The 24633-nt window shown below is 38.9% G+C and overlaps 1 protein-coding gene across 1 annotated transcript; it reads left to right on the top strand.

Moving 5' to 3' along the window:
• Window positions 1–20013: 20013 nt before the first annotated feature.
• cnr1 (cannabinoid receptor 1) lies at window positions 20014–24536 on the top strand. Its single transcript, XM_071468140.1, has 2 exons — window positions 20014–20509; window positions 21411–24536. The coding sequence occupies exon 2, from the start codon at window positions 21456–21458 to the stop codon at window positions 22863–22865; it is 1410 nt and encodes a 469-aa protein (XP_071324241.1). The 5' UTR covers window positions 20014–20509; window positions 21411–21455; the 3' UTR covers window positions 22866–24536.
• The last annotated feature ends 97 nt before the right edge of the window (window positions 24537–24633 follow it).

The raw sequence follows: 24633 nt of genomic DNA on the forward strand, positions 1-24633 counted from the left end.
TAAAGCAACTTTATTTAAAACACGATACACATGATGATATATGCTCCTTTCCTTACCACAAAAACAAAACAAACAGGATTGAAATGTTGAGATAAGATAACATGAACAAAATATACAAGCAGAAACAGGAGCTCGGTTGTTTCTATATTTATGTGGGTCTGCTGTGGTAAAACTACAATTGTGTGTTGTTTTAAATGTTTCTACAGCAAGCAATCATGGGATGCCATTATTTCCATTCCTTTGATAGATGAAGGTCCAGTGTATCCTATACTAAAGGAGATAAGATAGGAAGCACTGAAGCTCCTTTCCTTATCATATAGAGAATTCGACCAGCTCTTATCATGGCTGCCGCTGAGATACTTCTGGGTCATTTCACTCAGTTAGGAAACTTGCGAAGCTTAAACAACTTTTCGACTGCAACCAAGGTCTGATCTCACAACATGTCTGTGTAAATGTGTCATGGCACAAACAAAGGATATTTTTGCAGACCTCAGAAAAAGTGTTGCTGGTGCACATAAGGCTGGAAGGTGATACACAACCTTCTCTAAAGAGTTTGGATTCAAGTGGAGGAGGTTCAAGACCACCGTTACCGTCCAGAGGAGCGGTCGACCAATGAAAAAATTCCAAAGGGCTCACAAACTTTCAAGCACCACTGTATGTGCAGGGTCTCCTGCTTTACATGGTATTATAGAGATGGATAATGGTTATACACAGAATAAAATTTTCAGCTTTCCACTTATAGCAACACTACTGATATTATATTAACTTCCATCCTCAAGCTGAGCACCCTGACATCATAGGTGCTCCAATTTTATTGAAATTATTAAAATTATCATTTATCAGAAGTATTAGTCATAAGTATATTGAATATGTATGCAATATTATAACCTCTCTTCACCCCACCTGTAGTGATGTACTGATCCCCCCGCCCACCTTCCCATTAAATCCAGAGCAGCCAGACAATACTTAATTTGTCTGAGTTTGTTGTAATTTAACACAGCTTTAATATAGAAGATGCTCCATGTGAGGACAAAAGAAACCAAAATAATAAATGTTTTAAAACAGGATTTTGACACAAAGCACCTTCACTAGGCAAATAATTAGCTAATAATGCTGGACCCTCATTAGTTGTTAATGTATTTTAGTGGTGCAAATAACTCCACACATTTGTGACTAATCAAATTACCAAAACCAGTGGATATGGATGAATGTGGGGCAAAACTCGGCCTGGTTGTTAATCTAGTCTTGGGCACCTCCAGTATAAAATGCTGCAGGAAACCCTGCATGGACAGTGGAAATAGACTCAACCTACAGATCAGTTGCTCTGCAACTTTATGAATAAGATTATTTATATTCCTTTTTTTAAATTTCCTCACATCCACATTGTAACTAATTATGGGTCATTTTGTAAAGTCTACACCCCAAGCAGACTCTCGGGGAAGTCCACTGTAAGTCCCCTTGTAAACTTCTATGAATTGTAGATTTGGACAGACCACTGATTCACTAGGATTGCAACAAATAATTCTGCAAGTGTGGAGACGCCTGCATTTTTGGATTCAGCCATACAATCACCACCTGCTGCCATTTTGGGTCACTGACATATCAAGTCGCCAGTGGCAGTTTTAATATCCAGTTAATAGGGTTAGGAGGCTCCATGTTGACCAGCCCATTATTAGATAGATACTGTAATTCATCATGTGAATATAAAGAGTGTAGTGTCCTCTTTTGTAAAAGGCCACTGAGCTTTTGGTAAAATTTCCGAATGTAATCAGTATAATAACCATAAAGCATGATCCCATAGTATCTTTCCTCAGCTGGGTCTTGCAGATCTGCAGATTATCATACTCAAAGAGCAAACGGAGTTGGGTTTTTTTTTTTATTTTGGTTTTGTTTTGTTTTGTTTTATTTTTGGTGACAAGTAAATTGGATTTGGTGGAAGCGAAAAAGCAGGGGGCAGCTTTTGTCACAGTAAAAGTAATTTTTCATGTGGCAAGGCTGCAGGGCCATATGCTTCTGCTGTATGAAAATGATGGAGTCCTTGCTCAACAGGCATGTCCATACACTTTACTTTTCCTCAGCGAAGTTTCATTGTAAAAATGTCAGAAGGTACAGTCTCGTCTTGCCACACCTCATTATGTTCAGTGAAGCAGCGACAGTAGCGTGGGGAATATATTTGTGTGTCCGATGAGGAGCCATAAAGGAAATAGACTTGACAGAGGCTTCTTGAACAGGACTACAGTCATAATGACAAAGCTGACACAGGGGGAAGACTTTGTTGTCTTCAGAGAATCCGTCTGGGCTGCAGTGCCGCCTGTAAAGTAGCTCTCACTGCCAACCTAAGACAAAATACAGATGAAATATCTTTACATTATTGATATGTCTCTTATGCTCTCAACACTTACTTCACCCCTTCGATCTCTGTCTGCGAGACTCCCTTTATGTTCCCCTTTATGAACAAAGTGCTTGTGGAAAAGTGGCTGATACAGGTCTGTCTCATTACACTGATACACAATAAAAAAACAGAATACAAGAGTCGTTATGAAATGTATTATTTGTCTAGTTCTTTGGGACAAATTTTCATACGAGTTAATTTCTGTTGTGCTTCTGCATCAGTCAGACAGCAGCACAGTTTACATGAGTCACAACCAAATTATCATCAAATAGTCAATAATTCAAGAACACTGCCAAGTGTGGCAGGATTAAATGGATTGATTATTCCATTTCAACATGAAGAGTCACTCTGTTTAGTCCATTACTGCTCGTAATTATTTCATTTACTATTATACAAGGTTTATGGAAGATTGAAATATCCAATGTTTCTCCACTAAACTTTAAGTTTAGTATCGGTTAAGTCCAAGAAAACTTTCTGATATGAAAAGAAACTTCAGAGGAAGGATTAGTGTCTCAAGAAGAAAGCAATTGATGGCGAGGACAAACACAGCTCATCGTTGGTGTGACTCTTTCCTCACTGGAGACCACTGAAGGAAGAGAAGGGAGTGCGGGCAGATATGGATGTTGCCACTAGGCAATGTAACTATTACATTTACTCGACCTAAATAATGAATTATTATCTTAGAACCGTTGAAATGTCTCTGTATTCAACAGTGTTTGTGTGATTACTCTCACAGCCAAAGGGGGGATACAAAAGTTCCACGCTGCAGGTTTTACGTTTTGTTTTGGAGTGTGGTCCCAGTAACTGTTTTTATTCCTCCTTTTCTGTTCATAAGCTGAGAGTCTGAAGTGTTGGGGCTGGTGTCTTCAGGTGGGGGGATCTACTTTGCTGTGTGCTGTGTACATCAGGACACCCCTGATCCTGATCCGTCACCGCTGAACATGTGTTGATTTGTGTGCACATGTGATTCATGGTGATTTTCTCTGAGATACTCTGAGTCTTCACTCCTTAGCCCAGCTCTCCACCAGTAAGCCTCAGCTCTGAACAGTTCCCCTGCTCCTTCCTGCTAAATGTCTGTCTGGTGTGTATAATGGCTCTTTTAGTCCCCATGTTCATGGTCATGAAGGAACATGTCACTCAGTGCAACAGTGTGGCTCTGTTTTTGAACAACAATGGAGCTTTATGGCACAGAGGAATAAGAGATGATCAGTTTTGTTGTCTACATGTATATGAAAAATATAGAATATCTTAAGTCTTATCCTTTTAACCAAGAAATCCAATGACAAATCTGGCAGATTTAGCCTGGTGATGTAGTTTCTCCTCAGTTCTGTTGAACCTCTCCTCGTCTTTGTTAAGTTGTTGGCCTCTAATTTGAAAATATGACTAAACCTGTGGCACTTCCTCCAAGCTGCTTTAATAGAAAACCCTCTTAATGTTGCAGCAGAAATGCTGCAGGTTGGTGCTGCTCTGCTCAGCCTCTGCAGCTGTCACCACAGGGATCCATTTGATTTCTGTGAGCTCCTCCTCCCCTCGGCTTCCAGCTTCACTAATGACATGACTTGGTGTCACTGGAAAAGTATTTGATACCCGAGGATGAGACACTTAGAGTGGGCAAACTGCAAGCTTCATTTAGCCAACAGTGTTCACTACAGTAGCTTTTATGGTTTTCAACACCCTGCTTATTGACTTTGACGCTTTCAAAAGGCCTGAAGCAGAGTGATTGACATGTGAATGAAAACATACAACAGTGTCTTATTGTGTAATTTCTTTATTTGGACAGAGAAAAACAAATAAGTCCCTTTTCCTTCGATTAAATATTGTAAATGATGATTCATTCCAAAAAAAAAAAAAACACACAATAGTAACAATATTACTTTTCAAAATTGTATGCATCAAAAAGACACTGCCTTAAATCAGCCTATTTGGCCATGAGGCAGAAAAGAAAATAGATGTTGGAAATTGCACCCCAGCTGCTATTTGTAATTATGCATTTTTGAAATCCAAGAGCAGAAAATCGAGTCAGGATTTTAGTATGAGGGGGTGTTTGTAATTGATATAATGGAGCTAGGGGAAAAAGCTTTGAAATGAGAGCTTCAGAAAGGAGAGCAGAGAAAAGCTTTTGTGCAATTGCTGCACAGGCTCTTTGTCTTTGTGAACAGAGGCAACACAAAGTGTCGCTGATCTGAGTTACGACATTATTTTGTAAGGATTTAAGATGCTGGATTTCCTGAAAATACTGGCCCCTGCCACATCAGATAGTCCTCTCTAACTCAGAATAACAGGCTCTGTGTTGTTCAGCAGCCATTGGCCATAATGGTGGCCAGCATTAATGAATGTCTCTGTGTATCTTAACATCTTGGGTTTACCACCCTCTTAAAACAACAACTAAGTTCTTCAGATGAAGAAGCACATGCACTTTCAGTCTGCTCAGTTTTTCCAGCTTAGTGATGCTCTCAGGTCTGAAAACACTGCATATGCTGTTTGATGATCAACCATACTGGTTTATGAAGGATCAATAATTTCATCCTGTCTGATTTGGGAGACACAAAGGCTACACATGCATGAGAGTAGAGGCTCCCAACGTTGGGACCTTCAGAGGCATCCCAAGATAAAAGCAAGGGATCACAAGATGATAAAAATCAGATCCACTAAATTTTATTTAACACATTTGGAAGACGCTTTTATCTAAAGTGACTTACAAGTGAGGGACATCACTAAAGCGTCAGTGCAGAAGGAGATCTTGGTGTAACAACCAACTACTGCATCTATTCAATAAGTGCAAGGAGATTAGGTAAAGAAGTGCACCGAAAGTGCTTAGTGTGCAACAAACAGTATATTTGTTGGGGACTATTCTCAAGACATATTTAGTGCAGTCGTGAGTATTTACAACAGCATGATGAAATATGTAGGACTGACTCAAAATCAACTACAGTGTCCATAATGAAGGAACATGTGAAACACTGCATCGGTGTGGCTCACTGTTTTTATGAAGAACAATGGAGCTCTTTGGTGCAGAGGAATGGGATATATCAGGTTTTGGTTTCCAATAAGATTAGTTCTTTGTTGTCTTGTCAGGGGATTTTTTTGAGAAAAAAGAATATCCTTTAAGAGAACGAGTGTCTGACTAAGGGAGAAACAGACTAAACTAATTATCTAAAATGTGCTTATGATTGTATTGATTAGCTTATTAGCATCAAGTGGAGGGATGGAGGGATCAAAGAAGGACTGGACAGAAATATAAAAAAAAAAAGAGTCACACATGAGGGAATGAATCAATTGGGGATCCAGAAGAGATGAAAGTCAACTTAAGGAACCCGGGGAGTTGAGGCTCAGGGTGGATGCAACATTTTGTTGATTAGGCGTGTCATGGCGCCCCCACCCCCACCCCACCCCTGCAGTTCTGTATAGAGAGAGAGAGAAAGAGAGAGAGAAAAGAAGAGGGTGAAAGGAAAGGGAAAATGGTTAGAGGGCATAGATCTTAACACTGGAGGTTTAATTAACAGGAGGTATGGTGTTTGTTAGGTATTTTCTAGGTTTAGATGTACAGTTGTGTGCAAAAGTTTTGCCGACCCTGGATAAATTTGATACTTTAATGATTTTTGAAGTAAAAAGAAGTAAATATTAAAATGAGCATTTCTTCAAATGTAAATGCACTGTTACTTTTTAAGCAGTAACTGTGGCGACTGCAAAAGTTGGGGAAGCTTATTAAGTCGGTACTGTTCAGTTAACCTGAAGTGTCTGGCATCAGCACAAAAAAGGTGAAATATTTTTGTCCACCTCACTGCAGGAGCAGATTAAACCACACACACCGAGCCTCTGATATCGATTTAGAAAAATAAGTCTGTCAAACCGCAGCCAACAGTAATATTTGATTTACAGTGCTAATAACTTGAAATTTCAAAATGTTAGATAAAATCAAACTTTTATTTCCAGGGTTTTTTAGGGCCCTTCTCATGATGGGGCCCTCTCCACCCTCACTACTGCCCCCTGAATCCTCAGATGACAAAGATGGCGTCTTTCTTTGTAGACACAACTGAGAAGGAGAAGCCACGGTGCTTGAAAACTTTAACATATAAAATACGCCACAATAATTGCCCTACTGTTTCCTTCTTCTTGAGTTTCTTTCTTCCTGAGTCCTTACAAATGAGCACCCTTCAACTTTTTCACTCCCTGTCAGCACAGCCACAGCTCTGCAAATTGTGTCAAACCTCCTCCTCCTCCTCTTCTGTTTTGAAAAGTAAGAAGAAGAAAAAAGTGACTGCGCCATGACAGCGTGGTGTGTGCGCACAAATTCTGTAAAAGATGTAAATAGCACAGGGAGGAGATGACAGACCTTTCTCCCCTCCTCCAGCTCGTCCGTCAGTCACATCTTCTTCTCCCACACCAGCCTCCACCAGCAGCCTGCATCACTCAACCTAAACTCCATCTCATTTTGTAGGGTTTAATTTTAAGGTTCAGTTTTTTTTTTTTCTTCCTTTATCCTGTTTACTTGTTGCTACCTCAAACTTTTACTAAAGTGCAGTTCTTGAGTAAGTGTGCTTAGTTACACTGGACAAAGATGATTTGTAGATTTAATTTAATTTGTTAAAACTTTATTCATACTTTATTTCATTCTGATCTATGCTTTTTGTGCTTTTATGTCTTTTTCAATCCACTTTGTGACTTATATTTAAAGAGTACAATATTAATATAATTATTACTATTAAAAGAATCACGCACATGAGCCTTGCAAAATATAAATTTTCTCTGTACACACTGTGCAGCATTTCTCACTTTGATGTCAAAATGATGGACAGACACAGATCTGTACATTTTGTACAATCTGAATGTCTGATGTAAATATACTTGCAAAGGTGTCTGCTAATGTAGAAGACACATCCACACACAGAAACACCTCTGATTATATATGGATCGTTTCATCTCTGCAAGATGTTCTGCATATTTGTTCCTCTATGAACCACATTTTTCTACTCAGTGCTCCAGAGCTGAAGTTTCACTCTGATAGTCTAAATTCAAAAAAACCCATTTGCTCTATTCTTATGTAGATTCTTCTTTATTGTGTCTTCTTATAGTTGCTGCTGCAGCGACACAGCCCACCCAACACACACACACACACAAAGAGTAATTTATTTCTATCTTATCTTCAGCTACATTTCAGCAGTGAAAAATCTGATTTTAATGTGGATGCGGACGGTAAATGCAATCTGCCATCTGCAATCTGTGAGAATGCAAAGTGAATACTAATGACAGTTGTGAAAATGAGCCTTTGTGGCACTGAAGTTCAGACTTTCACCTTAGAGCTAAATGTTTTCGTCAGCTCCATTGCAGAGAGGTGTTCTGAGTTTTCCTGCAGTTGCTCTAAAATTATGAATTTAAGGCAATAGTTTGATATTTTGGGAAATACACCTCTTGCCTTTGTCCTTTTTCTGAGGGTTAGATGAGAAGACTGACCCCACTCTTATGGTAAATATCAAGCTAAAGCCAGCAGCTGGTTAATTTAGCTTAGCATGAAGACTGTAAAGAGGGGAAAAAAGCTAGCCTGGTTCAGACCAAAGGTAAAATTAAAAATCTGCCAGACCCACAGTCTATGTCCTTTATATATATACACATATATATATATATATATATATATATATATATATATATATTTTACAATTATACATCATATATATATATATATATATATATATATATATATATCAGAATGGTATATATATATATATATATATATATATATATATATATATATATATATATATATATATATATATATATATATATATATGATGTATAATTGTAAATTACTGAGCTTTAGTATTGCTGGAGGGTGGATATGGTTACCTTTAAACACAGGAGTCCGCATTAGTCATTTCAGCAGGTGATGCAAAACCACTTACATTTTAGTCACAAAGTCCTCAAGGGGCTGTAATAATTACGACAGGAGCAAAGGAAGAAGTCAGATGATGTTACAGAGGAACAAAGTCTGCATAGGAAGGAGGTTGGCGTGAATGGATGTGTTCAGGATGTCATGGGCATCAGATCAGAAAACGCTTGTGTGGCTCTAGAGAGCATGGATAAAATAACGTGTTTTGCCATTTATTTTGGAGGACCTGTTGAGCAGAGCCACGTTCTTGTTCTCTGTTAAGATAAGCGTCTGGCGATAGGTGTACATTTAGCACACAGACGTGATGGTGGTGCCAAATGAAGATTACATGTAATGGCTGCAGTTTTAAGACAAAAACTCAGCCTTAACTATAAAGTGAGGCTGCATCAGAGGCAAGCGTCTCATCCCAAATATCTGACATGTGAAACATTCACTGTTTGTTGAAATGAGAGCTCACCGAGACAGCAGCTGGTAAACATAAAACTGTCTCCCACCTGCAGTAACTGAGGGCCCTGTCCCACAGAAACCTTTAAACATCAGCAGGCTGTGTGCGTTTGTGTGTACTGAACTCTCTAAATTACCTTCTCATACCATTTTGGAGCTGCCAAAGTGCAAACAATTACCTTGTCAGATCTGAAGCAAAAATGTCAGGTGGTTCTGTGTATGTTTGGCAAAGTTTAGAGTCAGGTTTGATAATCACTGTGTCCACCTGTGTGTTAACCCTGAAAGCTTGAGTATGTGCCAGTGAGTCAGAGGGAGAGGGAGAGGGAATAAGTAAGTCAGTTTGCTAAATAACATCGGCAAGAAAATGAGTAGAGGAGACATGCATGCCTGATATTTCTCATGAAATATTAAGACATGAAAGCTCAGACCGCAGCACATACTGCAGCTCCTGCATGTGTGTTGTAATCCACCACATTATAGTCGTGTGACCTTATCTTAGGGGGGGACAACTGACTTTATCACACCGAGGCCTGATAGAGCTGAAGGTCATGTACATCAAGAGGAATGTTGATAAAGCTGAGTTGAATTTAGAAATTAAATTAATTTGTAAATCACCATCTCAAAACAACATTCAGACCTTCAAAATTAAAGCACAAGAAACATCAACGAAAGATACAAATCCAAATTTAGACCAAAGCTCAGACTTGTGGCGGTCATTGACTCTTAGATCATGTCCTCTGTAATATTTCTGGAAATGTGGCAGGTTTGATCTAATTAAGAAGAGTTTATGTGTTTATGCAATTACTCATAAATGACCAATTATGGATGATTCCAATTTTTTTTGGCAGGGGGGGGGGGGGGGGGGGCTTTTTATGCCTTTATTATAGAACAGTGGAGACTGACAGGAAAGGGTCGGGTAGGTGACTGCCTGCCAAGAGCGTCTTGCACTCACGTGGTAAACGCCCCAACCACTCGACTACCAGGCCGCCCCTAATATTTTTAACAAAATAAGTTGAGCTGAAATTATTTACTAATTTATTGATTAATCTATCAGTAGAAAATTTGTCTGCCACCATTCTGATAAGCAATTCATTGTTCAGTATTTCAGGCTTCTCAAATATAAATATGTGCTGGTTTTCTTAGTCTTACATCATATAATAAACATGGGTTTTAGACTCTTGGTCAGAAAAAATGTGAAATTTGTACTTGTACTGTTGTTGTATTTGAACTATGATGTGTATTTTTTTTACCTTTTTATTTTTATTTTTATTTTATTTTATTTTTTTACTTAAACATTTTATGAACTGCACAATTACTTGCACTCGAGAAAATATGCATAATATTAAATTATGATAACCATTGTTTGTTGCAGCTTTAATGATTGATGGCTAGTCAAACACTTTTCAGGTGGGTGGGGTTCTGCTTGGGAAAGTAGAGCAGATTTCCAGTGACTATTATACGAATAAATAAATGAATTAATTTTTAACAATACCACCTTTACAGTGAGTAGAGACCATCTCTGTTCAAAAGAAAAACAGACACTTGCTCCACATTAAATGCTGCACATGGCACCTAAACCAAAGAAAACTAAGTTAAACATGTTTTATGCAGAAACAGGTTAACAAAGAGAAACTTTTAGATTTACTTTCTTTCGTAGCTCATGATATTAAAGATAACCTAAAACAAAATGCATTTGATTTTTGTTTTTCGGTCATACGCACTTAATTATGAACAGAAGATATAAAAAGAAAATAATGATCAGAAAGTAATCATTTTATAACTTTATAGGACTGTGACATGATGGACGTAGCATAGTGAAGGTGTATTATGTTTAAACAAAGCCATGCATAAAGTTGCATCTTACTGACTGGAGACGTAGGTCTGTCTTAGTCGAGCTCGTGTGTGTCTTACAGCATTGCCTCTTCCACTGGTGTTAAACTCTGGGGGGACGGGTGGTGGACAGTAGTGTGAATGACTGCAGCCTCTCAGTGCTCACGCTCTAGCTCAGATCAGCTCTCCATGACCACATCTGTCCAGGGGCCCTGCTATTGAGCCACATGATGCAGCAGCACCAACATCTCATTCAAAGGGACTCAGTTGCCATGACGCCCAAGCTTAGCCTTGTGTTCAGATAGCAGGTGTTTACTGTCTTCTGCTCATTTTTCTTTTGTTCTTTGTCTGCTCACCTTTCCTTAAGGAGCTGTAATGCACCAGTTGTGAGCAGCGCAGGAACACTTGTCGGATCACGATGTGCTGGGCTGGAATATACACCCACTTCAGCTGCGTTGTGCAGCAGAGGAGGTATCCTTGCACCCACTGGATGTCCTTGGGATAATTGGCACAGAACATCATGTTATTGGCCCCTTTTTTTTTTTTTTTTTGGTGTTCTCTGTTGTGAAGTCGCTCCCTGTGGATAAAATGATTATGTTCTCTTGCTTTGTCTGTGCTCAACCTTGGCTGTGTCATGTGACTAGTCATTTCAATCCTCACTGGTTGTCATGCCAACAGTATATCTGAGGCCGTCGTGCCAGTTCAGTGGAGGGCTGGGATGTTTGCACTTCACAGACAGGCGGGTAGGTTCACACAGTAGGTCATTTGTAATTCACCTCGTAGTTGTAGTTTTTTGGCAGCTCCTTGTGTCATGTTGTCTTGTGTAAGAAGTCGGCAAGTTAATGTTGATGTTGCACACTTTGCCCTTATTCTAATAGAATATACTTTATGTGAGGGGTCCTTACATAAAATTATAATAATTTTGGCTGACATTTCATCAAATCTTTGCTTTGAGTTTAGCCTCTTTATCATCCAGTTTCCTCCTTTTATTTTCGCTTTAAAGCGCCTGAAATCTTGGTTGGAAATCTTAAATACATTTCTCTACAAAACTGAATAAAAAGTTCATGTTCAGAAAAAAATATCTTTAGTTATTTAAACTTCAGTGTTCAAGCACTCAGCTAATTTGCTTCATCAGGACTGTACACTGAGAGTTTATCCCAGCTTTTGATTTATTATTTTTTTTTCTATGCATCATGTGATACATATTTCCTATCTTTGGAAACCTTGGTATCTCCACTAGAATTTAAAATTACATTCAAGTAAAGATCAATATAAGAAGTTAAACTGAACCAGTCTGACTTTTTTTGGTTGAACTGCTCACAACTCTTGTTCATCTAGTGATGAGGGGCTGTGAATGTGACACTGCTTAGTGTCACAAGCCAAAAAGTCTTTTAGGTTCCTGATGAATTTTAGTGCACTCATTTCATTAGGATATGTGTTGTTTGTCTCTATTTGGTGATTTTCAACATTTTGCAAACAAACAACTGCAAATTAAACGTAATTTAATCGGATTATTTTATGCTTTATTTATACTGGAACATTCTTGAAAGTCTCACAGTGGTGATATTATTCCATATCAATAAAAGTTACTGGATGTAATATTACTGCTAAGAATTGTGATCACATTCTGTTACCTCGGGAGGACGGGCTGAAGATGCTCGTTCATTATTTCATTTGAGTGACTTTTTGTTTTTTTGTTTGCCATTAAAAATTTGTCGTGACCCAAGATAAATCTCGGGGGTAATCTATCAACACCTGCAAATACACAACTCAGAGATTACACTGAGTAAGCCTATGAAAGTCAGTGCTGCCTAGTGCTATCCCAAACATCATGAATAATATCGTTATAATACAGTGAAGATCCCAATACGCCTCACTGTGGTCTGAAGATGAATTCTTAATCAAAGCCTCCTAGTAATAAACTTTTGTATCACTGATTACTAATCTAACCCTGTATCCATAGACTAAATAACTTAAATATAATACTTAAAAAAGTTCTGATTCACTTGAGCTATTGTTGTGAGTAGTAAGATTTAATGAGTTGGAGCCTCGGGCATCCCCAGTCTAAATGGGATACATAGTCCTCCAGCCTGTCCTGTGTCTGCCCTGAGGTCTCCTCCCAGTCAGTCTTACGCGGAGCACTTCCAAACAATAGGCTCCCAGCAGGCATCCTCACAGCTGTCCTGCTCAGCCCCGACTCAGAGGTAGTGATCTGATCCTCACTTGAACTGCTTCAAAGCTCAAATGCAAAGTGGTCCAGTGCGCTTTGAGGATGAGGGTCCAATGAAGCCAGAAGGAGAGAATATCACAAAAAAACAGCAGAGATGTCACTTAGGTGTCATTAAAGCTTCACATCCACACTTAATTACCTTTTTATGGGATATCAAAAATAACTATTATAACAAGTAAAAGAAAAAAGCAAGATGGAACTGAAAGTACTCACATTAAACAAAAAATAATGACTCAGATGCTGAACAGAAGGCGAGCAAAAATATGAATAGTAAGAGCCACACACTTCAATCTCCAAATACAGAACAATGTCTGTAATTGCAGTTATTTGTAGTGAAAATAAACAGTTTTCACAGTGGGAGTATTATTCATTATGCAGACTCAAATGTTCTAATAAAATGAGATGTATGAATTTGAGCTTTTGATCATATAATCTTAATCACCAGATGGAGTTTGTGAAGTTGATATGAAAAGGATCAAATATCTGTTTATTTATTTATTTGATGATCAAGATCATGTCGTATGATCAAAACTTCCACAAGCCCTACTAAATAAACTTTGAGATGAGATTGTATTGTCGAATCATTTACAAATATTCCTTTTCCTTTGAAAGGAATTGACTCTTAAATATGAAGCAAGAGCCAGGAGGCAGTTAGCTTACCTTCGCTAGGCCCCCTGTCGAACTACAACACGTTATTTTTACACACTGTTGTACAAATTAAACAAACTATATAATGTGATAATAAGTAATAAGTTTAGAAGTGCTGGCAGATTTCCCTGTTTCCAGTCTGAGCTTATCCTAGTTGAACAATTCCCTTAAGACTGTGAGAACTGTCTGCTTAGAGTTTATCCTCAAAGCTGCAAATTCAGATAAATTAAGAGCAGTTGCGTAACATGCAGTACTCCTTCTGTGCCCTTACAGTCCAGTTTTATTTTCATGAGTCGCACAAATGCCTCTTTCATTAGGATTACAGGATGTATGCACAGTCGATGGAAGGTCGACTTTGATTAGGTAAAGTAGGTATGAATCTTTTTTGAGATTTCTGATTTTCAGCTTAAAGTGCAGCGTGTTCACCCACATTAGTGGTCCTGACTTATGATTCGTAAAATGTGTATGAGGACGCTTGCGAAGGCAGTATCATCAAAGAGCTGCAGTGTTCGCTCAACTGAGACATCCTGACTTTATTGCATTTTGTATAAGTTTAGCAGGAACAAGCAGATAAACAAATGCTGATTTGTCTTTTTTTTCCTGCTTGGAGTGCAAAATATTTTCTATTTCACTACCGTCATGCCTGTCTTCCACTTTGACTTATAACTTTTCTGACAAATGAAACAACATACAGTATACTCTATTCACAGATATAGACTGTATACTGTCAAACTAGATATATTAAAAATACATACACTTGCAGAAATATACACATACATTACATTTCTGGACTTAGAATTTATCCTGACATATTTAAATGCCATTACTCAAATATTGGGTGTGTTTATGCATTTATTGATTTGATATTTTGTAGCTAAAGACAATTTTTCATGTGTAAATCAAATGCCTTTTGTTTCAAAAACAAAAACACATCAGGAATGTTGACAGTGTATTTGCCTTGCTATTTCTTGACATGGACTGTATGTTGGATTTTGACTGCAAACCACGTTAGAGAAGAGCAGGACAAAGAGTAAATGCAATTTAAGTTGGCTTTATTGTTATTACACTTGCATACAACGAATTGTTACACCCACACTGCAATTGTAGTTAGAATAAGACAGTTGTAATAACAAAAAGTATATAATATATATGTTTCAATATAAATCATAATGTTTCAAGAGAGAGGATAATTTGGGTGTATACTGCAAACACATTACAGGATAGTTACAGTGCATTGCAGTGCTGCCACTAACGACTTATTATATCCACCAATATACTCCAAGAGAAACATGTTTGAAGAGATGCAGTCGTTCCTACTGATCAAACTGCCTCTTAGGAGATGTTTTAAGTACGTTTGAAGTATTTATTTCAGTCTTTAAATGCTGTTCTTTTACCTCCACTGCCAGTCTTTGAAATATGTTTTGTCTGTTTTTGCTTCTGATGCAAGGTTCTTTGATTTGTACATGAAAAAGAAAAAAATAATGAAATCTATAAAAGCATGAACAAACCAAGTATTTGGCTCACAGCGTTTCAATATGGAGTGTCCTTCTGAAATTACAGAGGGTTTCAAGGGGGAAGGCGAACAATGGAAACATCATTATGTTCAAATAACTTGATAACGGACGTGGTAATGCAGGTGAGACTCCTTGACAGAAAACCACTAACTAATGTTTTGAAATTAATCAAATTTATGCATCATAATTGTTGATGATTATTCATTATTTAATGTAATTGAGGAAAAAATCAGCATGCTTCATCGTAGAACTGGAGTAAACTGTAATTTGATAGAAAGCGATGGTGCAGCTGCAGAGGCATTGTACAATAGCTCATTTGTCTGGATAGTTGTCTCAGCAGTTTGCAAAGAATTATGAGCAAATGCTACATTTGAAAAATGAGCTCAAAGTTAGTTGAACTGCTTACTGGCAAAAGGGCAAAAGTATTTGCTTACAGCACATGTGGCCTATTTTCAAATGGAGTTGAGTCATGCATTGGTCATGTGATAACCTTTATCACCGGTTTAGCCCATTTATTAAAAGCATGAGCAACTGAACTCTCGTGTTTCTCAAGGAGAGTAGAGGTTTCAAGATTGAGATCAGGGGAATACCAGTGGGGAAAAAAGGGCTTAGATAAACGCAGGAATCCCAGACAGATATTGTTTATTCAACCTTAGTTGGCCTCTTTTATTGATGAGGTTGTTCCTGATGCATTAGTGAGGTATCTGGGAAATTCTGGCTTGGATTCTGTCGACCAGAGGTCCTTCCTGAAAAAGCGCCTTGAACGTGGAATAACCTGTGGGAGACAGGATATTACCATTAGACCGGTGCAAAATGCATTACGAGTCCTGAGTGAACTCCTGTCTGCTTCTCATCCAGCACCTCTGTAATGTGAACCATGTGAGGCAAAGAAGCACTTACTGCTTCATGGGCTTCACCCACACTCCTGTGTTGTAATCCACTGTCTATTCATACATACGTTTCTATGCCTGCAAAGTCCTTCCCAAGACCATGGACTAGCAGCTTGATGATATGAAGGCACTGAAAACTGTATGTTGAACTGTACGAAGCATTAAGTTGCACAGTAAAAAAAAACAGTTTTAAGAGGTTAAATGATAATATAAACTTAACTGCCAATACTTTGAGTTTGCTTTTTACATATATCAAAACATGTTGATAGTCTGTGTGAAATAAAGCCCATAACTAACAGTAATTGACAAACATTATGTTGTCGTTCAGTCATTATTCACTTTACATAATTTGAGATGTATTTTGTTTTTTTTGTTTTTTTGTGAGATGTAATTTAGTGTCTTCCTGGTTTGTATGAGCAGCATTTTTATCAAGTGCCAGGTTTGTCTCTTATATTCCACATTAATTCTTTCACTCTTCAGTCTAACCTGTTGCACAAGCTAATGCTAATTCTGTCGGTCTGATAATTCGGTTGGTTACTGTTCACCTGGCACGTAGGTACATGTATAGTATATATTTATGAAATGTAATCTCTGTTGAACAATATTTTGATCAAGTGTCAGGTGAGATATGATTTTGAATTCTTCAAAAGGGGTTATATAGCAAGCTAGCTTCATACCATATGTTAGCTAGTTCAGTTAGCTGTGCGAAAGCTACGTCTGGCAGTTACGTCGGCCGTATTTCGTTTTTTGTGAAATATAATTCAACGTCTTCTCAGTTTGGATCACTAACACTAATTTGGTCGAGTGTCAGGTCCGATATGTTGACCATATACTACCACGTACAGGTTAGAGGAAGCTAACATTAATTTTGTCACTTAGCTTGTTCAGTTAGCAAAGTTACACCTGGCAGGTACTCTGTATAAATATTTAGTAACCAACTGCTGCATAAGCAGTAGTTAATGTTGACGTCTTTCACAATGATGTTGGCGATGTGTTTTGAAATTAATTTTGTTTGATTGTGGGGACAATTTTCTATTTCTAATATGCTCAAATGGCAATAAAGTGTACAAACAGTCTGTCATATTAGAACTGGCGTCGAGATCACACAAGATTTTATGTTCCCCTGGGCTCTTTTCTCTGATCCATGGACTCAAAGTGAGTCACTGGAGGACAAAATGTTATGTGCCACAACTGAAACGCAGATGGCCGTGAGCTTTGCTTGAGCCATCACTCATTGCTCACTCACAGGTTAGCATGCCAAGCAAGGCAGAGAAAACTGTCACTGTACACCAGTCAGTTTGGCAAACCACCCTGCTGCCTAAAGTCTAAATGCTCCATGTGGTGGATATTACAAAGTTACTGGAATCAGAATAATAAGCAGATTAAATTCAAGACATAATTTGCTGGAACATTTGGTTTTTGCTATATCAGGTGTTTTTATGTTAAGAGTAAGACTGATGCTTCCCACACCATGCTGGCGACTGTTTCATGGCAGATGTACGTTATATTTAGAGGTGCTACGTGGTGAAGACGTGAAAGACAATCAATTGCTTTGCACCCAGGTGACAGAGGATTTTAGCTATCCAGGCTACATAGACATCAGTCTCACAGAGACACATTTACCTGCTGCTGGTTGTCAATCAAATGGACGTGAATACATTGTGCATTCTGCAGAAGTTACATGTTCGCTGTAAGAAAACCCTGTACATGTCCGCATGCCGTCAAAGAATATAAATCAAGCTTAAGACAAATCAAGTAAAAAAAATCACTTATCCAGCCTATATCTCAACATCTGCTTGATAAATTGGTACAGAATGTGATACACGCGTTCATGTCCCCCTCAGGACAATTGCCTGACCTTTCATGTGGTACCATCATCAGGTCAATATGTCAATTTGTCCAACACTTTTAATTTATGACCCAATACCTGCAATGCTAATTACATCTGCTAATTGGCAAATGTTAGCATGCTAATATGCTAAACTATTATGTTGAACATGATAACCATTATGCCTGCTAAACATCAACGTGTTAGCATTGTCACTGGGAGCATGTTGACCTGCTGATGTTAGCTTTTAGCTCAAAGCACCAGCTCGTAGGCTCACAGAGCTGCTAGCCTGGTGTTGATTGGTATTCACCACCAGTAACTAACCACACATTATAAGGAGGAGTTAATACATGGTTTATTTTTCAGTGACCTAAAACTTAATTGATGTGTCAGGTCATCTGAGTTTTATTAAATATATATTTTCCTGTATATTTACAAGGGCACTAATATATATAACAGCAATAATATCTATTCAGTTATTTGACTTACTATCTAGACTATAACGTGAAGTTAATTGCCTGAAACAACCTCATGAACTGGCAGATATTCCCAGAAAACCCAGAAGATGACACAGAACGTTGAAGAAATGAACTATGCCACATGATCAAAACATATCTCCCAGAATGCACTGCAGCATCACAAACTGATGCTATGACAGTAAAAGTGCACCTGAGGGTTACAGTTTCCTCCCCAGGTTTAAGCGGCAAACTGGAGACTGGAAGATCATTACTTCCAGCTTCTGTGCAATCCAAGAAACCCTGAGCGGAGGAAGTGAACCTGTTTTTCTCCTCTCGCTACTTTGATGTTTCCTTGAACAAGGCATTTATCTGCCGGTTATACTCTGCCAGAGCTAATCAGTTATCAACAGTTGAGGAGGAGCGCTTTTATTTTGGGACGCTCTCAGGTCTGAACCAGTGTGTGGGGCTCAGCTTTTGTCTGAACTAGTGCAGAAGATAATGATTGTAAATAATGTTTTTTTTTTCTCCATTTGCTTGAAGATGAATGAGAATCAGCTTGGATAAAATATACAAATATGTCAGCTGCTTACACTGACAACCTGCCAGCAGTCCGTTTTGCCAAAAAAGAGAAATAAATGCACAGAAAAATGAGCCTGAAACTCCCCGAGATCTGCGTGTGTTTTTAAGATATTCCTGTCGTTTACTGACCATAAATGTCTTCTCATTTTGTGAAGTAGAACATTTTGTTCACTTCAGACACAGACGGCAGCAATGGCTGAGTGATATTAATAATCACACCTGTGTTGATTATAGAGCCGTAGCCTCATTTCAGTGCGGGCGTGGGGGGCAAGGTTTTCATGTTCTGGGCGCCGAGGCAATCTGTGTCCACAAAATGTCAAATTAATGCATCTATTCTGATTTTATCTGACAATGCAGCCACTCAACTCCTGCCTCCTTAGCCTGCACCACTGATTCTGCCATTGTGTAAGACAGTGAAGGACAAAAAAAAACCTCACTAAAATGTTTGCATGGATATGGCCAAATGAATAAATGGAAATTAGATCATTCATAATCAGTGAATTGAATCTGTTTTTATTACGGCCAAGCAAAGGCCACATCTTTGTTACTGTGATTCATAGCAGACTTGTTAATTTGGTGGCGTGTAATCTGATTGAATGTGCCGATAACTAGCTGGTTTATCTCGAGGTCAGAGTGAATGTGAAGTGTGCAAAAATAAATAGATAAATAAAATGCGTATGAATCATCTTGTGTGGCCACATCACCGGTCAGTCTGGACTGAGTTTTATTTTTAAGTCTGCAGATGAAATATCTGGCCCCTGAAATGTTCTTTTCTTCTGCATTTTTCCCCCCAAATATAAACAGTGAGTCACATTTACATAGGCCAACTCAAAATAGTTGGTTTGGATCAGAAACAGCTGAATAGGTATAAAGTAAAAACAGATATGAAGGGGATAAAAATACATGGTAAGGTTGATGGGTTCTACATTCGCAGCTCCACCAGCATCAAAATGATGAAGTCTGCCTTCTGTGCTGTGAGCTTTTTCAATTTTGCTTAATTATTCACACAATAAACAGGCATGTGTTGACTATCAATTAAGTGTGCAACCTCGATCTGCCTTTAGGCATTGCTGCAGACATTAAAAACGGAATGCGTGGAAATGAAAGGAAAGCCTGTTCAGTGCCAAAAAGAAAAGTTACCGTCAGGAGGAGACTTCATAGGAAAAATGCACCTTCTTTTTGTTTGTTCCTGCAAAATGTAGAAATTCTGCTCACAAATACCTCATGTATTAGGAAGATAAGACGGTTATTCTAAGATGTTGTTCAACTAGTTTGTTTTTTTTTTGTGCTTTGTGCTGTGTTCGTGCCGCTTCTTTGTCCAAGCACATCATCTGCCAAGAGGAGCTTTGGGGATTCAAATTCAGATCTTTTTTTATAAGCCTGCGCCACCGCTGTCGTCCGCCTTGTTCCTATGCGCCGCACTTGACAGCTTCATGGGCTGGGCAGATAAAGCTATATGGAAACACGTGACAGGGCTTGTAGGAGCGACGCTTCATAAGTGTGAAGACACAGAGAAAAAGGCTGGAGAGACGCTGGAGCCAGCAGCGGCAGCAGCCTGTATCCACAGAGCAGGAGCGCACTCCAAGAGCGACAAGACACTTCTGCCGACACCTGAAAAACTTCTGTTACATGATAGAGTTTGAAAAGAAGAAAGCGAATGACTATGATATCAATGGTGGTGTCATTTTAACACATGCACGCCGGTTGCCTCTCCTTTATGTAAGATCTGTGCTGGTTGGATGATGCGCTTCTGACTTGGATTAACGCGCGGTGATAAAGGGCGATTCTGCGCACTTGGGAAAATTATGTAAGGTAAAGAAACACTTTTTCTCTTTGCAATATTTCACGGAGGCTTTTAATTTTGTTTTCCCGCTTATAGTCAGTCTTTAAATGCTTTGTGTTGTTGGCCCTGCCATGAAAGTCTCGTGTTTTCTCGTTTTTAATGTACGGATTTCTTAAGGAAAAAAAATCTACACCCATGCATAGGTGATCAGACTTCCTCAATATTAAAATAACTTTACAAATTCTGCATATATATGAATTAGCCAATACAATAACAGTTTTCCAACTGTTATATAAAAAAAGCTATATATCTTTACCGTTTCAGTGAATTACACCACATCTGACTGTCCAAATATGAGCACGCACAAAATTTATATTGTTTAATAGAGAGGAAATGATCGTGGGTTCGTTTTGCAACGATGTTCCAGTCTATACAGGTGTAGATGAGCTGCATTGTTCTGTCTGACCGCCCTTTCTCTTCTGGTTCCAAATGTCACAGAAAAAAAAAATGGGTGTTTTTATTTTCAGGCTCATGTTTCTTGTTTTTATGTGGAAGTTTCCTGTTTTCTTTTAAAAGTAGAAGCTCAGTGATGAATAATTTCATGTGTGTTGATGAGCAGAGGGTGCAGTAAACATGCATGATACAGTATTTATAAGTACACCACTCTCTAAGAGCAGATGTGGGTTATGCCCAATCCAGAAACTAGATAAAATGTGTGGGAAAAAATATCTAAAATTGTGCATTTTTTAGATATTTGCAATAAAAAGTTTGTCTTCCCTGTTAAAAGGATTTTTATTTCAGAGTCAGACTCAAATATTACACTGTCGCAAATATACTAGAAAATCTTTAGTGATAATATGCATGGGGTTCTTTTTTTTCAGGTTTATCAGATTTAAAGAAATGTCTGAAATGTTTTTCATCAATTTGTAGGTTGTCCAGGCGTCTTACACTGCAGTATTACCCTCAAACTCAGCCATGAAATCTGTGCTGGATGGTGTGGCGGACACCACCTTCCGGACTATCACATCTGGTTTACAGTATCTGGGCTCCAACGATGCTAACTATGATGACCCCCTCAATGATGTAGACTTCAAGGGCAGCTTCTCTCTGCAGAAGCCCTTGTCTGCTTTCCGCAGCAACTCCTTCGCAAACAAAGTACCTGCAGATGAGGAGCTCATCCTCAAAGGCATCCCCTTCTACCCCACCAATGCCACAGACTTGTTTGGCAACAGGAGCACATTCAGAGATGAGACTGACAATATACAATGTGGGGAGAACTTTATGGACATGGAGTGTTTCATGATCCTGACTCCCAGCCAGCAGCTGGCTGTGGCTGTGATGTCTCTGACTCTGGGCACCTTCACGGTGCTGGAGAACCTGGTGGTGCTCTGCGTCATCCTGCAGTCCCGCACCCTGCGCTGCCGGCCGTCCTACCACTTCATTGGCAGTCTGGCTGTGGCTGACCTGCTGGGCAGTGTCATCTTTGTCTACAGCTTTCTGGACTTCCATGTTTTCCACAGGAAGGACAGTCCTAATGTTTTTCTCTTCAAGCTGGGTGGAGTCACAGCATCGTTCACGGCGTCTGTGGGGAGCCTCTTCCTCACAGCTATTGACCGGTACATCTCCATACACCGGCCTCTTGCATACAGGCGTATTGTGACACGGACTAAGGCTGTCATAGCCTTTTGCATGATGTGGACCATCTCCATCATCATCGCAGTGCTACCTCTGCTGGGCTGGAACTGTAAACGTCTCAATTCTGTTTGCTCAGACATATTCCCTCTAATTGATGAGAACTACCTGATGTTCTGGATCGGTGTAACCACTGTGCTGGTTCTTTTCATCATCTACGCCTACATATACATCCTGTGGAAAGCACACCACCATGCAGTGCGCATGCTTAGCCGGACCTCCCAGAAGAGCCTTGTTGTTTACTCAGCAGATGGCACTAAAGTGCAGACCACGCGCCCTGAGCAGGCACGCATGGACATCCGTCTGGCCAAGACCCTGGTGCTTATCCTGGTGGTGCTGGTGATCTGCTGGGGCCCACTGCTCGCCATCATGGTCTATGACCTCTTCTGGAGGATGGACGATGAAATCAAGACAATATTTGCATTCTGCAGCATGCTATGCCTGCTCAACTCCACCGTCAACCCAATCATTTATGCCTTGAGGAGCAAGGACCTGCGGCACGCCTTCCTCAGCTCCTGCCATGCCTGCAGGGGCAGTGCCCAGCAGTTGGACAATAGCCTTGAGTCAGACTGCCAGAACAGAAATGCCAACATTTCTGCCAACAGGGCTGCAGAGAGCTGCGTGAAGACCACTGTGAAAATAGCCAAAGTAACAATGTCTGTGTCAACTGAAACGTCTGCAGAGGCTGTCTAATTGGCCATCACAGAGGAAACTGTGTAAATGTCATCCTCCCAAAACAATGCCATTCAAGACAATGAAGCAGAGGTTAGATATTCCAGAGAAAAAAAAATCCTCTTCTGAAAGTATTGACTGACATACTCACATAGATGCTTTAGTGGTTTGCATTATTTTATGTTTGTGTGTGAGTACATAGTGTGCCAAAGTGCCAAATAGTATTGCAAGGTCATAGAAAGGATTTGAAAGGATTAGCAAAGACCATCCCAGGTCTGCTACCATACACTTCATGATATCCAATTAGTGAAGGCATATTATATTTTTGTACTGTGAATTCAGGTTTTGAAAACAATATATCTTCATTTATGGGATAAGGGGCTACTGACATTTTTAATTAGAGATGTTTTATTGTGTCATTTAGACTTTAACATGTGTCTTGCACCATAAATATTATAAATCCTCGCGCCTTGACTTTCTAAAGGCTTGATGTACATGTTGCATATAGACATTTCTATAAGCAAATGATGGGAAAAAAAGCTCAAATGACTTTGATTGTTTATTTCCAAAATCGTCATTTAATGTGTGACTTTTGTACTTCTGACAACACTCAGTGAGTGGCAAATCTGTGAAGGGATTTTGAGAAACAAGGTGATTCATGCTCGAGATAAAAAAAAACAAAAAAAACAACAACAACAAAAAAAAACGTTTATCACCATCACAAAATAAACTCTCATGATGGAGGTAAATGAATTCACAACTTATGAGAATGTGAAATCTGAAATGGCATTTTCTGTGGCAGAATGACGATTGTCCCTGTTGTCCATTTCTTTACTTGCTAGCTGTTAGATCTTAGAGTAATGTGTCATTGTTCAAATGTATACCTAACAACTGTACAGTGTTTTCTTGCAAAATAAAGTATTGAAATCGACTTGTTCAGCTACTCAGCCAACAAAATAACAAGAAGAAGAAGCTTTTGGCAAACAATCATTAAAACTGAATTTGGACACAGTGTGCTGGTCACTACTGTAACTAACTGAAGTGGTTTCTGACTATAGCTGCTTTTATCAAATGTATGATTTTAATGGATTCAGCCTTGTATGTGTGTGATACCTTGTGACTTGGTGATATATTTCCAAACCTCATGCCTTTTGATGATTGCGGCGAGTTGTTTTAGTGCTACTGTTGCAGCGGGGCATCATTTCAGAAAACAAAAGCAACCCATGCACAGGCCTAGTGAAGTACTTTTGGCGTAACTCTAAATAAAGATATGTCTGCTGTTAAGTTTACTTATCTAAAAACACAGACACAAATGTCTTTTCAGTGGCTGGTAACCTGAATGGAAGTTTGTGTGTATGCATTATGTGGAGAATCGACAACTGACCTTACAAAAAAAAAAAATCTGAGATGATGTGATTTTTCTAATAGGTGATGTAGTACTTTTAATCTAGAAATCTCACAGCACAATTGTTCTGTAATCATTTATCTTGGTGTAAAGTTATCCAGACAGCTGTTTATCAGTATGCTTTGCTGCCTCTTGTATTATTGAGTATTGAAGATCAAAATGTCAACTGTCAAGTGGCTTCTGCACAGTGGTGGCATAAATGAGGAATGACTTAAAAATCACAATCAGTCAAGTGTTTTTAGTATTGCTGTTATCAAACTTTTGAATAAAGTCGCAGCTGGTTGTCATTTCGCCTGCAGTTATTTGATTGATTGTTTGATGATCCTGGGAAACAGGAGGGCACAGGACATTTTGCTTATTTCGTCCAACAATCATTCATTCAAA

Source organism: Trachinotus anak, unplaced genomic scaffold (genome assembly GCF_046630095.1).
Source record: "Trachinotus anak isolate AG129_WGS33_773 ecotype Australia unplaced genomic scaffold, CSIRO_AGI_Tana_v1 ptg000031l, whole genome shotgun sequence".
NCBI lineage: Eukaryota > Metazoa > Chordata > Actinopteri > Carangiformes > Carangidae > Trachinotus > Trachinotus anak.

Bases quoted from the DNA above. Each gene is read 5' to 3' on its own strand.
- cnr1 (XM_071468140.1), top strand. From the start codon at position 21,456: ATGAAATCTGTGCTGGATGGTGTGGCGGACACCACCTTCCGGACTATC.